The 16,301-nt window shown below is 43.2% G+C and overlaps 2 protein-coding genes across 7 annotated transcripts in view; both read right to left on the bottom strand.

The window, feature by feature from the left end:
• LOC118227870 (nuclear factor of activated T-cells, cytoplasmic 3-like) overlaps positions 1-5,108 on the bottom strand; it is an 83,642-nt gene extending 78,534 nt beyond the window's left edge. Inside the window, exon 1 of one of the 2 annotated variants that reach the window (XM_035418855.1) lies at positions 4,618-5,108. In XM_035418855.1, coding sequence (XP_035274746.1) covers positions 4,618-4,708 — 91 coding nt within the window. In that variant the 5' untranslated portion in view covers positions 4,709-5,108. The remainder of the gene's footprint in view (positions 1-4,617) is intronic. The other variant, XM_035418853.1, reaches the window with a different exon arrangement.
• A 4,565-nt stretch (positions 5,109-9,673) lies between these two features.
• Positions 9,674-16,301, bottom strand: part of dus2 (dihydrouridine synthase 2) — a 32,619-nt gene continuing 25,991 nt past the window's right edge. For all 5 annotated transcript variants that reach the window (XM_035418243.1, XM_035418244.1, XM_035418245.1 and 2 more), the window contains 5 exons: positions 14,959-15,080; positions 13,675-13,818; positions 13,138-13,225; positions 11,459-11,532; positions 9,674-11,161 (listed from right to left, as the gene is read on the bottom strand). In XM_035418243.1, coding sequence (XP_035274134.1) covers positions 10,927-11,161; positions 11,459-11,532; positions 13,138-13,225; positions 13,675-13,818; positions 14,959-15,080 — 663 coding nt within the window. In that variant the 3' untranslated portion in view covers positions 9,674-10,926. The remainder of the gene's footprint in view (positions 11,162-11,458; positions 11,533-13,137; positions 13,226-13,674; positions 13,819-14,958; positions 15,081-16,301) is intronic.

Genomic DNA, 16,301 nt, shown 5'->3' on the forward strand with positions numbered 1-16,301 from the left:
AGGGCTGATTAAAGATCAGCCGAGGCAGTGCAGCACAATGGGATAAAACCGCACACATATTGACGCTGTTATTCCAATGTCGCATCCAAATTCGCTTTTTCCCCGGTCCTTGGATCCAAGTCCCAATCCTTATTTTAAATTCAGGAAAATTTGATCGAAGAGGCCAGTTGCACAAACCGTAGCTTTTGTCCCAACTGTCGTGAAAGCCATAAAAAAGGGAAGGTGTGAGCATAGGCTAAATGAAAAGGAAAAAATCTAGCTTTCAACTCACTGGAGGTCATACATGCTGTTACATGCATAGACAGCCTAATTAAGCAGGCTATGTTAATGTTTACACTAGTAGACATTACACAATGGCCAATTTTTCTGTTTCTTGGATATACAACAGGCAGATACAGACAATCACATCAGCAGGCTACATGCTCCACTGAGAAATTAAATTGCGGTTTATGAAATGCAAACGCTGCCACACATCGATGTGCTCTCTGGAAAAGACAGATTGCTAGGCCTGCTATTTTTTGGCCACAGTAATTTTGCCTGGAAGTCAGCGTTGTCCTCATTCAAACCACTGATCTGATGTGAACTACAAAGGGAGTCCAAATACCACATTTGACAATCTGGACTGTTTTTAACCAGTTGGTTGCTTTCACATAGCCTATATTTCAATCATATGAAAGGGATAGGCTAAATGTAACCATACCTAACTGATTTCCGACAGGACTGTCTTATGCACATGTGACAGTAGTCATCCATTCAGATGCAGCAGTGATAAAACAAAATTCACTATGATGACTGTATCTGAGGATAAATTACATGGCCTGTGCCCCTAATAACATTCAAATGTCCCAATAACTGTACCTACAGTAATAGCGCTCCTTCACCGGGACAGGTAGCCTAAGTGGAGAGAACGTGACCTCCCGTACGTGAAAGAAAGGGCGCGTCTCTTAATCGAGTCCGGGGTGCTGCGCTCCAAGAGAAAATGAGAAGACAGACCCGGCAGATGCACTGCACTCACACACAGAAGCGGGGCACGACGCATCACCAGATGACATTTTATTCTCCCCTTCAGCGCGACGCGAACGCCGTATGACACATGCCGGTATCAGTAGCAGCAGACAGATATTAGTGGGCACGCTTATGGTAAACCGTGCGTAATCCGCGCCGATGATTAAAAGGGAGTTCGGCCGCGCGCGCAGGCCCGAGTACGCTAACGACCAGGGACCCGTGAGGGGAATTATGCGCTATGATTCAATCGCTGGGGAATCAAAGGCACTTTTTAACCCCCCCTTTCACCAGCAAAAAGGGTTTGAGCTTTTTCACAATGTCCACTCACGAGCACACCCACACCCCCTGCCTTCAATTAGCTGTGACTTAAAATGGGGGGTTTTTCGGTGTTTCAGTTGGGGCAGAAGCGAGAAGCGATCGTTAAAACTATTTGAATAATTCAAGAACAAAAAGAAAATCATCAGTTGTAACAGATGAATATGTCTTAAGCTTTGGAAGAATTTCAAGCTGCTGCACACTCATCTCCCAAATTTCAGGCCTACATCTCATTGTTGGTTTAAAATAATAATGATAATGATAATAATGATAATAATAATAATAATAATAATAATAATAATAATAATAATAATAATAATAATAATAATGAGCTGCATACTGCGTAAAATTAGCCTGGCACAGCAGCTGAACATGTACGCAAGACCATTTTCAAGCACGGCAATTATGTTTTCACTGGCTGGGATCCAGATAATGTTATGTTATGTTATGTTAATGTTAAGTCTACCAATTCTACCAACGACTGAACAAGCTTAGTTATCCATGGGTATTAATTATTTTATTTTACATACAAAGACATTAATATCATTACAATGATAAATTATTGATGATATTTTATCATTGATGTTTTCTGCAGTGAAGCCTAAACTATGACCAGCTGATTTGCCATTCAGCTTCAGTGGCCAGCTAGACAGTTATGCTAGTCTTCAGTTGTGTATAATCCATTATATCTACCATTGTGTTTGGGTTACATAACCAAGCGAACCTTTGGAACTGTAATTGAGCCGCTAACCAAAATGTCCATATGAACAGATATCGTGATGAATATTGATGAAAATATATGCTCCTTTTAAAATGGTCAGTAATTTAGAAACTGCACTAGTGTCTAAAGGGTTAAAGAATGTGAAACAATCATTAGAACCAGTTTTATTCCCCAACAAGGAAAATAAATGCACTGCTCATTTACCAGGACTGTGAAATACATGTTAAATATTTGCTGGTGATTCACCGCTGTCGATCACTCACAGAACTCTGAGCATCACTGGATCACTCACAGAGAAAAACAAAAACAATATCCCCATTTACTTACTAACACTCCTTTTTAGTTTATGGATTTTTTTGCAATGGTTTTCTTTTGTTCAAACCGTTTAATACTGTCTGGTTGATTGCTTTAATTTATGCTTTGTTGTGCAGATTTTCCACAATATTACACCAAGGTTCACTAGCCTTTCAAAATCCTACAAGACACATAGTGCAAACTTTCGCGGTAAGTGCAAAACAGCATTACTAAGTGCAATGTCTAAAACTGATTGTTGTTACACCCTCGCACGAGAGAGCATCATGCACAAAATAAAACCTGTTAGGAGGAGATGTACATTCTTAGCCAATTAACCCTCAGCAGTGGAAACCAGTCATACCCACTAAATTCACTTTAGGAGCTGAATCTTATATCCTGCATCAATTTATTTATTTATTTATTCATTCATTCTTACTCATGTGGACATCACAATAACATTAGCAGCATGCAATACGCAGCAAACACCAGATGAAGCAGAGTGTTTGCAACACCCTAAAAGGCTCGCCCATAAAAGTTGATTAAAAACATACAAAGTAAAAGAAGAAAAAAAAACATAACAGGTTCAGGTTGACACAGTAAATCATTATCGCTTAGCTAAGTTACCAACTTGGGCAATTCAGGCTATGACACAGTTCACCAATCTGGACCTCTGTGGGTATGTATGCAAAATCTGACTTCAAGTCGTTTACACACAAAACAGGATATGTAAGGATCTTAAAACAAACAAACAAGTAAAAAAATGTCAAAGAAGAAAATGCTGGGGTTATGATCCGTCCATATCCATATCCGTCCTGCAGTCTTTATAGACAACATATTAAACGTTTTTTTTATCCTAATTTCTCAAATGAATGGACATATTTGTATTTTCTGAAGTGCATTCTTAAATACAAGAGTTTATGTTTCATCACGGCAGGTGAAAATGTATTTCACGCGGTCAGAATTTTAACCACAGCTCAACTTGTCCAACTGAACATGCTTGCGAAAGGTAATAAATGTATACAGAAACTTTCAGGCATGTAATTCACCAGTAGCATTGTTTGCTACAAAACGACAAAATATAGCCTATTCAGTCGGAATGCCAGCGTGCTTGCCTTGAAAGGCACTAGAATATAAGCTAATACAAAATAGTTATGTACTGCAAGATGCTCATTTTCCAATAGTGGCATTTATTACGCAATGAGGGTAGAAGGACACTATAGTGTTGTGAGAGGGTTGAAATGTAAGATAACTGTGGTGTATAGCTGTTTACAAAATAAAGAAATATACGGTTTAAATACGTTGTCTGTAACCTATGAAAACACTGCCTTAATTTATAAACATAGTTTTAGAATAAACCGCTGAAATCCAACATATTCTCGATGATTAACACCCACAAAAAGTGTGAAGAATACCTAATCAAGAATAATACAAAAAAGTAGCAATTTGGTTTATACAGCAATAGCAATGTTCCAAAAAAGATATTGCCCTGCCCACAATTAACAGAATACAAAAAGAAAAAGAAAACACTCTTAATTGCTATAGATTTCAACAAGAAGCTGTCACTTAGGCTTTCGGTATAAATTCAGTATTATGTGAAAGAAGTCCCGGCAACTAATGATCTAAAAATTATATTTAAAACGCTCCATTGAACCAATTGCTCATTTATATCCCAGCCTTGATTCAAATCGTGAACTGCGCGTGCTATGCTGCAATTGCTCACAAGAACGCTCTGTTGGCGACGCAAGTTCCTTGCAAACTACCACAATAATTAAATATTTCTATATTCTAATGTAATTAATGCAATTAATTGGCCAAGCAGAAGATAAACGTGCTTTTCTAGCTATAGCCATATAGTTAGCGCTCTTGCTGCTTATCGCTTTGTTACAATCGAAAGTGAGTTGGTAGCTTGTCAAGCTAACTCCCTATTTAAGTTCCAAGTTTCATTGTATCTTCCTAAGGTTAGCTAGCTATAGCATGCAGCTCGCTAACTCAAAACAACGCAAGCAGGCCGTCCATATACTTTAAAAGTTAATTTGACGTAATAGTTGTGGGTTAAATAATTTTACTTATAATGGGCTAATGAACGCTTCCCCAGCTACACAACTATCTGGCTTTTGTGCCGACAATTGGTACAGTTCTCGCCCGATGTGCGAAGGTGAGCAACGTCCACAAATGTATTTTAGCAATAGCGACTGTAGGCATATAATTTGCTCACCTAGCTAGTTAGCGACACATATAGACACGGCAGGGAAAAGGAGACACTGCCCGGCAAAGACACGAACCTGCAGGGCCTAGCGACTGCTGTTGCCCATCCTCCCCGAAAATCAGTCTGAAGTCCAGCTCCTCGTTACCGCTGCAGTTTGCAGTAGTCATCGGGTTTGACAGCTCGGGATGACCCGTCACTCTCTACGCCGGGACTTGCAGGATCTTCCTCGCGCTACCGCATTTAATTTAACTTTTCACTTTGCCGGTAGCTAATTCTGTAGCTACGAGTGACCAAGAGCCATACTGCATGTGTAGCCTTCACAGTGACGATTATCCGAAGTGGTATTTCCAGAGTTTATTGCTATAATTTCTGTGAGTCTAGTTTGCCTTTATTGCATACGTTTGTGTCCGAGGGATGAGTTGTGAGTTTCCGCTTGTTGGTATGGATACGACCGTGACAGGATCGTCCGTGGAACAGTTGTTTCTCTGACTCGAGCTTCTATCCCAACTTTTACTAACAGCGCGTGACAGGGCAGCTCCAGGGATGACGTCAGCAAAACCGGCAGACAATATTGAGACACGCACACGCATTTACACACGGGTGCACACTGTACATATACACATACTGACAGGAGAGAGTATTCATGGGAATTGAAGTTCAAGAAACAGATAGTGACGTTATACCATGAAGTGTTTCTAAATTTGTTTTCACTTGTTGCTCGCGAAAATTGCATACCTGCATTTGTATGCTGTTTAACGAAAACAATATGGACTTGAAGTTGTCCGGTGTCTGATGGTCCTTATATGCAACATCTTGGACGACATCAATCTGCTACCGTTTGCTTTACTTTATGCTCATATAACTCCTAGAGGTCCAGAGAATTCCACACAGAAAATACACCTAAGATTAAGATAAGTAATGTTTTAGAAACATGCACAGCAACTTCTGTGTGCTCTCTTGCTGTGGTAGCACCATCTTCACCATATCCAAGATAAATAAATATAAACCATTCATCTCTATTATAAATACATATTTCAGATTTTAAACAAATACACCTAGCGGTGCTAAAAGTGCTCATGACATCATCCCTGCTGTTCTCAATATTGTTTTCATCGCAGATGAATGTAAAATGACCTATAATTTAGGTTTGCACAACCTGTCCTTTTAACCAATTAACAAGTAGGCCTACATCACAAAGCTGCATTCTCTTCAGGAACCATAACAATGCACACAACTTGGTATAATCTCCATCAAGACTAATCTTAAACTATTCTTCTCGAGACGTTGATCTGTACAGCTACAGCAACAAGGGTTTTGGCCATTCACAACACAACTTCAGACTTCACACAAGATTCTTCAGAACTGCACCGGTGGCCATAACTGTTAGCCTCCACCTACTCAACTGAAAAAGGCACTCGGTCATCACTGCCTCATATCACATTCTTTTTTAATTCCACAGGCATATACTGCTGCCCACAGCCCTGCAAATAAAAGTGAGAATTCACTACTTTAAATAAATGGTCATTTATAAAGACATATAAATGACCTAAAACCCTCAATCGCAAGTCCAATCAGTCAGCTCAAATCTAGCCTTTTAAACCTTTATCATTTGCTTATCTAAACTTCTCGTGTGATTGGCAGTTTGGCTTGTGCTAATGCTTCCATATACTCCTGCTCCTGGTGATGATGGCAAAAAGCAAATAATAGCCAAGTGATGCTCTGTAATCACTGCGTTAGTGTCACACTGGTTCAAATGCATTTGGGTAATCTCCAGGGGCTACACAGGGGAAAAATACTAAATGTAATGAGTTATGTAGAGAAATGTAAAACAATTGTGAGTCAATACTGATTCATGTCATAATCTATAAATTGCACGACGGGGCTGGTACCACGACAAACCATCCAGGGCATTTTATTATGTGTGCTGGGAGTAGTAAATGGAAAAAGTGGGCACATCTGTATAAAGATATAAATGACAAGGCTTGGCAATCATCCAAAGTATAAAAGTCGATATTCTAACCGATAGGAGCAGACAACTGCACTCAGAACTGATGAGTAGGCAACTACATATACGGTGCCTAATTCAAAGTTTGCTGGATATGAACGAAAAGGAGCAAGTACACCACAAAGTTGTAACTACTGGCGCAAAAAACAGATCAAGAGGGCATGATGTTTCAACGCACCTGTAATAAAGTAATAAATTAATTTGTGACACAAAGTGATGCAGTATTTGTGCCGAATACTGATATGTTACAGATAACAGATTTAAAAAAAAAAGAGACCTTTTTTTGTTCAGCGACCGTGGGCGTTTCAGTTCGGTTTCGATGCAATAACAGCCTCACGTTTCCTGTCGTCTGAAATTCTTTTTTAATGCATTTACCCAAATCAGCAGCGCCAATATTTAAGACAGTCATGTCACCGGTCCATTTGCACAGACTGTACTAATCAACTCAGAGCAGTGCAGCGGAGCTGCCACTACACTGCCTGCCGGACACACCTCTCTGGGCCCTCTGACCAACAAGTTCACTCACGCAAAACAAATAGTCAGTTTGGACGACTTCACCTAAAAGTGAGCTTACAGCATACTGTGCATTCCACAAAACTGCTGTGTGCGTAAAACATCACGGAGAAAATGACTACCAAGCTCTTTTTTCCCTGTTCTCTTTTCCCTGTTGCTGCAAGCATGTCTTGACTCTCACTGTTTACAATTCAGATTAGCTCAGTGCCTTATCTTCTCTGATGACCTTTAAAAGGTGGAGATAAAAAACAAGATATCCGCAGATTGTGTAGGAGGGTGTTGGTGTGGTTTGCGACCGTGTTCTCATAAAGACAACAAACAGTTGTGAAAAGGGAAGAAAGCCACTCTCGTGTCAGGTTTTTCTTTCAAGGACTTAACCTTTGTTATACGCATCGCTTACAAAGACCTGCAATCTCCCTTTTTGGACAGCCATCGCAGTTTAGCCGTGGGGGCTGACTCACTCATGGCAGTTACACATCTAGGAATGAAATGAGAAAAAGGTTGCCCATCTCTAGCTTTGACTCACTTTAAAGAGTTAGTAACATTGCATGCAAAATATTTCTCAAAGTACATTGAAAAAGAAGAGGCTGCTAGCACACTGCAAAAAATAAGATGTTCAGGCCTAGCAAAAATAATTAATCAACTTGTGTAAATGGTGCTCAATTAAGTGAAATAGAAAAAGTAAGATGACAGCAAAGGTTACAGCATCAAGCTCATCAGTGCCAGATAATGTAAAACTTCAGTATATTTGACGTTATTTCTTCAGTTATTAGCCAGGTAAATAAAACCTTGTTCTTCTCCTTACTGGTGGTGTGAGGCTGCACTCCAAACAACCTTAATTCCATTATCATAGAGAACTCTGCAGTATGCCCTGCACCACATGCTCAATGCATCAAGTGTTGACATCCTCTTGCTGATTGGATGGTGCACAAAAAAAAAAAAAACACACAAATACTGAATATTTACCAGGAGGCTTGGCTGGACTAAAAACATACAGAGAATGTACAAAATGCAGTGTCCTTTCACTGTAGTGAACCATTTATTTTAACTGAAAAACCTGCTCACATAACAGAGGGCAACTTCATACATCACTTTATCAGCAGGCAGTTTACAAGCAACTTTTCAAACTGCATCTGCATACACACAGAGCAGGGCTGCCTGCTCCTGGAGCTCTCCTGTCCTGTAAGTTTTCATTTCATCCCTAATTTCACACACCTGATTCTACTAATTAGCAGCTCAATGAGATCCCTAGCTGTTGAATGAGGTGTGCTTTGTTAGTGTTGGAGTGAAAACTTGCAGGACGGTAGATCTCCAGGAACAGAGTTGGACAGTTCTGACATACAGGGTAGTTCCTTCTGCAGCAGGTGTTCCCAAACTCGATCCTGGTGCCTGTGTATGCTGGGTTTTCGTTCCAAGCAGTCGCAATCCCAGAATTTTAAGCAGTTATTTTTTCTTAGGTACTTTTCATGTTTAGAGGGATTATTTACCCTCTTAAGCCACATCGTTAGAAATAGCTATCCATGTCATAAAGAATAAAATTGTCACGTTCATATTGTCCTTGTTGTGTAATATTGCAAACAGTTGCATAAAAATAGGTAAAACTTTGAATGAAAGACTGAGGTGAATCAATAGGCTCCTAATTGGAGAAAGTGTGAACACCTGGCCATTAAGACTAACCATCTGGAAGATGATCAAGAATTCAAAGACAAAGCAAACGATGATGAGTCAAACCTGCATCGTGTTAATAAATTTATGAAAAAAAATATGAAAGGAATTAAACACGTGTTCAGCAACCTAATTAGGAGCCTAATGATTTACCCGTATTTCATTCGATCAAAAAAAAGTTCCCTCTTTTTATGTAATTGTTTGCTTGCAATGTAGCACAATCATCACAACGTAGTACAATATCAACAAGTGAATTATATTCCCTGTGGAATGCAAAGCTATTTCACAAAATTACGCAATATGGTTTAAGAGGATAAATAACCCTTCTAAACACGAAATTAAAAAATTAAGAGAAATCATCAGTTAAAAATGACGAGATTGCGATTGTGGTCAGAACGAAAACCAGCACGCACAGCGGGGCCCCAGGACCGAGTTTGGAAACCACTGATCTATAGGCGCAAAGCACATTTTCCAGTATTCGTTGGGTGTGTAAACACACGGGGGGGGGGGGGGGGGTTACCGAACACACCGGCCTCCCTGGTTCTGCGAAGGGCCAGGCTGCTTTGTCTGTGGCAAAATCTGATCTCGCTGCACTCACCCCTGACAGGGAGGCAGAATTTTGGCTCGTTAGGCAGAAGTACTGGCTCCAGGCCGCCGTCAGGCAGACACGCCGGTTTCTGGACTCCCCTCTCGGCGGGCAATGTCACGGGAAGGTCAGGGCCACCGCGGCTCAACCACGCTGAACGCAGTTTTCCAGAATGTTCCATAAACCATCCATGAAAGAGTTTTTTATTCAGAAACTTGTACTATAATCTGCTCTTGTATCTTCAAAATGATCAGCATACAGTATCAAAAATCACTGAGCATTTAATTATAAATATTACCTAGGATTTTATACGGGTGAGAAGTAATTCTGACATCAGGCGCAATAATAACCAGAGTTATTGGATTTAGAATGAAACCACAATGTTTTATTAAGATTTGACAGTCTTCTGCAAACGACCCAAGGAACAGACTCCCATATACCATTAATTCCAGTTTAACCCCACTCCTCTGAAATGTAGTACTCCGAAACCCTACCATGCTCACCTTTTCACCATCATAAAATCTTATTTGAACAAAATAAATATCTTTCTATACATGATGACCTTTTTCAAACAGTTTATTATCAATACAGTTATGTATGTTATTAAGACGCCAGTAATCGTTGTATTTTCTCCATTCAATAGTGGCCTATGCTGCCCTCATCTGGTTAATACCAGAAATGCAACCTATTATTGTAGAGAAATGAATGGAACCCAAAAAGGTCAAGAAAGATAATGAAACTGTGACATGCACACGTTAAGCACAATTCAGATGTCATTTCATTTCCTGGCAATGGCATGCATTTTTTTTTCCAAGGAATTTTTTGCACCTTTTCTTTCAGTAGAGGGGGAAAAAAATCAGATTGGTTTTGTAATCCTTGTGCATTTGTTACATTAAAAGAGTATCAATGCCAGCATCCAGACTTGGATTCCCTTGTTAGATGCCCCTGGTGAAAACATGCTCCCTGGGTTTTTACTTGCGGACGCATACTGGTTTTAGCATTTCTTTACAACGTGTATCTTTTCCTCAAAAAATAATTCCCGGTAATGGACCATAATCCTTCTTTGAGCAAAGGGGGGGGAAAGTATGATTAGAAAACTCAAAGGCTCTTGGTTTATTAAAACACAAACATGCTTCCTGAAGACATAAAATCAACACCCCTGGGTGTAAAACTACCTCGAAAATGAACCCGAAACAAAAACGATTGCATGTTAAAAGAAAACAGAGGAGAGAGAGGTCTTAAAATCTAGACTGGAGTTGTGACCTGACCGGCTCTGACGCTCACTGGAGGGTATTCCCAACGGCTAATCCACCTCTTCAGCTCTGCAGTCCAGAGGGCCTGTGGCCTGGAAGGAAGGTCAACCTGCATCGGACAGGCAGAAGCACCCGCCCCCCCCCCCCCAAACTCAGTCCAGTCCCAGGCGTCTGATCGCAGAGCGCAGGGTCTTGTTAATGAGAACGCAGTCAACAGACTGCGCCGAAGAGCCCGGCGACGAAGGTATCGGAGTTTCAGGAGTTCCAAGGCCGGGCTGAGGTGGCGGTTCGGTTGTACTGTTCCCCCCTGGGCGTTTGGGACCGAGGGGGGGGGGGGGGGAGGTGGGGGGAGGGCATTCGCTCCTACCCCTTCACCTCCTCCTGCAGAGTCTTTGACAGGTGCCTCTTCCTGCAGGCGGAGTCGGGGGCGTCGGGGACCCCGTTGGAGCTCTCCTCCGATTCGCCGGTTCTCTTCTCCTCCCTCTTGCGCTTGCTGACGAGCCCCGCCTCCGGCTCGCCGCTCCGCCCTTCCGGCACGCCCAGGGCGCGCAGGCACACGATGGCCGCAGCCTGCTCCGCAAACTTCTTTGACTTCTCCCTGCGCGGGGAAACGCGAAAGAAAACACACATAGGTGTGTGTGTGTGTGTGTGTGTGTGTGTGTGTATGTGCATGTGTGTGTGTGCGTGTGTGTATGTGTGCATATATGTGTGTGTGTGTGTGCGTGTACACGTGTGTGTGTGTGTGTGTGTGTGTGTACACGTGTCTGTGTGTGTGCGTGTGTGTACACGTGCGTGTGTGTGTGTGTGTGTGTGTGCGAGTGTATGTGCATGTGTGTGTGTGTGTGCGTGCATGCGTGTACACGTGTGTGTGTGTGTGTGTGTGTGAAATACTCACCACAAGGTAGACCTGTACTTCTTGTCACCCACTGTCACAGTAGATTGGAACCCCCTGTCAAGTGGTCGCTGGACCTGTTCGTAACATACACATAACACACACAGGCATGCGTATGCGCACGCGCACACGCACACACACACACACACACACACACAATTACATTCGACGTGGGGCACGCTTTCAGCCGAATCAATTGATGTGCATTTAGAAGAGAGCGTGCCGTTGCTTGTCAATAATTTGCCTTGGGCAATTCAGTACAGTCATCAAAGCCCATCAGTAATTCTTTACTTTCAAAATGTGAATTACAGAAGGCCCAGTTACAAACAGCCTAGCCTCTGATTACTTCCCAGTGACAATCTCAAAAAAGTGTGCGAAAATGAATGAAAGACACGGTGGCGTACAAACTGAGTGCCCTTTAAACATTCTGTGTAAAATGCACACTGTGCATAAAATTCAATCTTTTTTTTATAGTTAAGCACATTTATGGTCACTTTCCTGATTACGAGAAATGCACTGGATTGAGCGCTATTGCGATGGCCTTTTTTCTGCTTTCTCAGCGCAATCATATTTCAGCATTGCCGAGAGAAACCTAGACAGCCAACGCACTTCAATTAGCTCTTCAAGTGTTCCTATACAGCACTCAAGACTCATTTCATTTCAGTTTAGAATATGCATGTTTGTTGAGCATTTACGGTTTAATGCTTGCAAGTATTTAGCATATTGAAACAGTATATACAAAACGCAACGCAGAGGACTGTATGTTCAGATGTGTATTTCCGGAGAGTTCTATATAGCATGTCGCCAGTGGCTTCTCCTGTCAGGTTTGTGGCAAACGTTGTATTTCTTTTTTAGGAAAGAAGTTCTCTGGGCCAGGACGGGTCAGACCTTCAGTGCGGTGTTTCCTAAAGTGTGGGTCAGGACCCATTGACAGGTGGTGGGAAAAGTTACGCTGGGTTGCACGACAAGTATAATTTACCGTGTATCGTACAACTCCCATTGATACTCGCATACAAATTAAACACTTGACTTGCTACGTGCTCTGTGCTAGTGGGCATACAGCCAAAGCATTAAATCCACATTAGAATGTACTGTATAACATAGCATAATATAATGACGAGAACAGGCCATTCAGCCCAACAATGTTGCCATTTTCCTAACTAAATTAGTGCTCTGATTTCCTACAGACTAGTATCTAACACCGTATCAAGCCAGGTCTTGAAAATCCCCAGAGTGTCTGCCTCTACTACATAAATGGTAAATGGTAAATGGACTGCATTTATATAGCGCTTTTATCCAAAGCGCTTTACAATTGTTGCCTCTCATTCACCAGAGCAGTTAGGGGTTAGGTGTCTTGCTCAGGGACACTTCAACGCACCCAGGGCGGGGATCGAACCAGCAACCCTCCGACTGCCAGACAACCGCCCTTACCTCCTGAGCTATGTCGCCCCCATACGTGACCTGGCAGGCTATTCCACACATTGACATCTCTCTGTGTGAAAAAGTTCTTCTTAATGTCTGTTTGGAATGCTATGTTATATTTCACTCGTAGCTCAATAAGAGACTGGTGAGAGAAAACGCGTTTCCTCATTTAGCGGACTGCGTACTGAAAAAGTTTGGCGAGCGCAGCTTTAGCTCATGCGCGCCCGTAGGGGGCGTGGCTTCGCCGCACGGCGTCTCACCGTCTCGTACGCCGGCTGCTCCAGCTTCTCCCTCCGGCTCCACTCCAGCAGGTGCATCTTGGGAGTGATCTGTGGCGGGTACTCCCTCCTGAAACGCACGCGTCGCGGTGAACCCTGAGAGCAACGCGTCCTCTGCCCCCACCTCCCAAATTTGGACCCCATTCGCAACAGAGTTCCCCGCTTATTTACCAACCGTCTCCTATACCATTTGTGTGAAAACTGGCAGTGTAGTATGATGGGTAAGGAGCTGGTCTTGTAACCTAAAAGTCACAGATTCGATTCCTGGGTAGGACACTGCCGTTGTTACCCTTGAGCAAGGAACTTAATCTGCATTCCAGCTGTATAAATGGACGCAATGTAAATGCTACGTAAGTCGTGTAAGTCGCTCTGGATAAGAGCGTCTGCTAAACGCCTGTAATGTACCGTAAAGTAAAATCCAGCATACTGTTATTCGCTTTAATATTCCAGGCATAACACCCCAAACATTTCACCCAAAACCCCCCCTCACCCCCACCGTCCCTCGCCCGCGGGACTGACCTGTCGAACCGGACGGGCATGGTGGCGACGTCGCCGTCCATGGTGAGCCGGTCCGCCAGGCAGGGGTCGGCCCGGAGCGCTTTCCGCCTCGCCAGCAGACGGGCCTGACTCTCCTCGTAGAAATCCTCCAATCCGAACACCTCGCTGCGGGGCCCCCAGACACAACGGGCTCAGCCCAGTTTCCCTCTCTCTCTCTCTCTCTCTCAGCCTCCAAGGTTCCATAAAGCACGACGGTCACCGCCGCAGGAAGGCTGAAGGCCAGGCTCAGAACGCCAGCGGCTGTGACCGGGTCACTTTGAGCCGCTGGGCGGCCGCGGACATTGGCCGGTTGTCAGTACTAAGTCGAGCAGGACTTTTACCAGAAATCCACCAGCAGAGGGCAGTCACGTGCCGACATCAGCGTTCACGCTCTCTCCAGGTTAAAAAAATAAATAAATCTTCTCAGAACAATTATTCTCAATTTCCCCTTTAAAAGTGGCATTTAGAAAAGGAATAAAACCACAAATGTATGTTAAACATACTCCTCATTCAGTATATCAGTATAAAATTATGTTAAATTACCGTTCTAAGTGACACTGAACAAAAGAAACACGAGGACGATCGACATATAACGGTAGTACTGTGACATTTACTTGATTTAATAAAGGCTGCTTAGAGTCTGAGTGCAGCAAAAACAAAAACAACTAGAATTCTTTTAGCGTCACAGCATCATGGCAAGTGTCAACACGCCACCAGCAACGGGATTGGATTCGAGTGAAAAGGCAAGACCACCTGACTTTCTCTGGATCGATACATCGCGAGCTCAAGCTAGTAAAGAGCTTCTGCACTTAATGAGTTTCGTTTGTCATCAAGGCAGGTACGGTATGGGTGTCCAAGGTTGCATCTACGTGAAAACGACAATAATGGGCTCGTAAGCGAGCCGGAGAGATGGAGGGAGCGGGGGGTCAGAGGAAAAGAATGAGAAGGATAGGGGGATCCCCTGCAGAGAGAAAGATTGCACGCAGGGGCCAGTGACAGACTGCAGAGGCCTGTGAAACACAGGTGAGTGAGATACAGAGAGGAGGAGGAGGAGTGCGAGGAGGAGGAGTGAGAGAAAAGTAGAGATGGCAGGAGCGTGATAACGACAGAAGACAGGAGAGTGTGTGCGAAAGAGTGCGAGAAAGAGAAAGAGAGAGTGAGGGAGAGAGACAGAAGGAGGTGGGGGGGGTGTTCATATTACCCAGTTCAGAACAAGAGCGTGTATTTGTCTGTGTGATTAGAATAGATTAGAGGGACAGGGTGTACCAGATCTCCGCGCCGGTCTGGGCTGCGTGGAGCCGTTTTCCCAGGGGCGACTCCACCCTGTCTCTCAGCATCTGACACAGGCAGTACTTGGTATTGGAGGGATGGTTGTCATAGCGCACAGCCTGCAAACACACAGCAGTTATGGCAGCTAGCACAACCCAGTGTCCCCCGCTACCAACAGTCACATTCATACAGCACAGCCCAGTGTCCCCACTCACAACAGTCATATTCAAACACCACAGCAGAGTTTACCCACTACCAACAGTCATATTCATACAGCACAGCCAAGTTCACCCACTACCAACAGTCATATTCATACAGCACAGCCAAGTTCACCCACTATCTACAGTCATATTCATACAGCACAGCCAAGTTCACCCACTATCTACAGTCATATTGATACAGCACAGCCAAGTTCACCCACTATCTACAGTCATATTCATACAGCACAGCCAAGTTCACCCACTATCAACAGTCATATTCATACAGCACAGCCAAGTTCACCCACTATCAACAGTCATATTGATACAGCACAGCCCAGTGTCCCCACTCACAACAGTCATATTCAAACACCACAGCAGAGTTTACCCACTACCAACAGTCATATTCATACAGCACAGCCAAGTTCACCCACTATCTACAGTCATATTCATACAGCACAGCCAAGTTCACCCACTATCAACAGTCATATTCATACAGCACAGCCGAGTTCACCCACTATCAACAGTCATATTCATACAGCACAGCCAAGTTCACCCACTATCAACAGTCATATTGATACAGCACAGCCAGGTTCACCCACTATCTACAGTCATATTCATACAGCACAGCCAAGTTCACCCACCATCAACAGTCATATTTTTATAGCACAGGTCGATTCACCCACTAGTAACACAAAGTTCTTCAGCATAGCACAGTTCACCCACAACAAGCAAAGTCAAATACAGTTGGACTCAACTGCTGAGTGAACAAAAAAAGAACATTTTTCCATTAAGCGCTTCAAGTGACAACTGAAGACTCACCTCTTCAGGCTGCACCTCTCCCCATCCAGCCCCACCTCCCTGTAATCTCTAAATTGACTGTAAGCTTAGGGTTGTAACTAGGTAGCTGTTTCGTAGTTGACTTAGTTAATGCGCTCGTCTTAACTGCTGCTTGCATTTTTGCATAGACTGCGTTGTTGCTGTTCTTGATTGCGTTAGTGTTAATCAGTTTAACCTACAGGGTCCAAGTTGAACTATGCGGTTGTTCCCCGCACTTGGACCGGTACTTCCCTCTAGGGTTTTCGACACACTTGTTCCTGGTTATGGTTATACACTTTGTTGTAAGTCGCTCTGGATAAGAGC

Source organism: Anguilla anguilla, chromosome 5, assembly GCF_013347855.1.
Source record: "Anguilla anguilla isolate fAngAng1 chromosome 5, fAngAng1.pri, whole genome shotgun sequence".
NCBI lineage: Eukaryota > Metazoa > Chordata > Actinopteri > Anguilliformes > Anguillidae > Anguilla > Anguilla anguilla.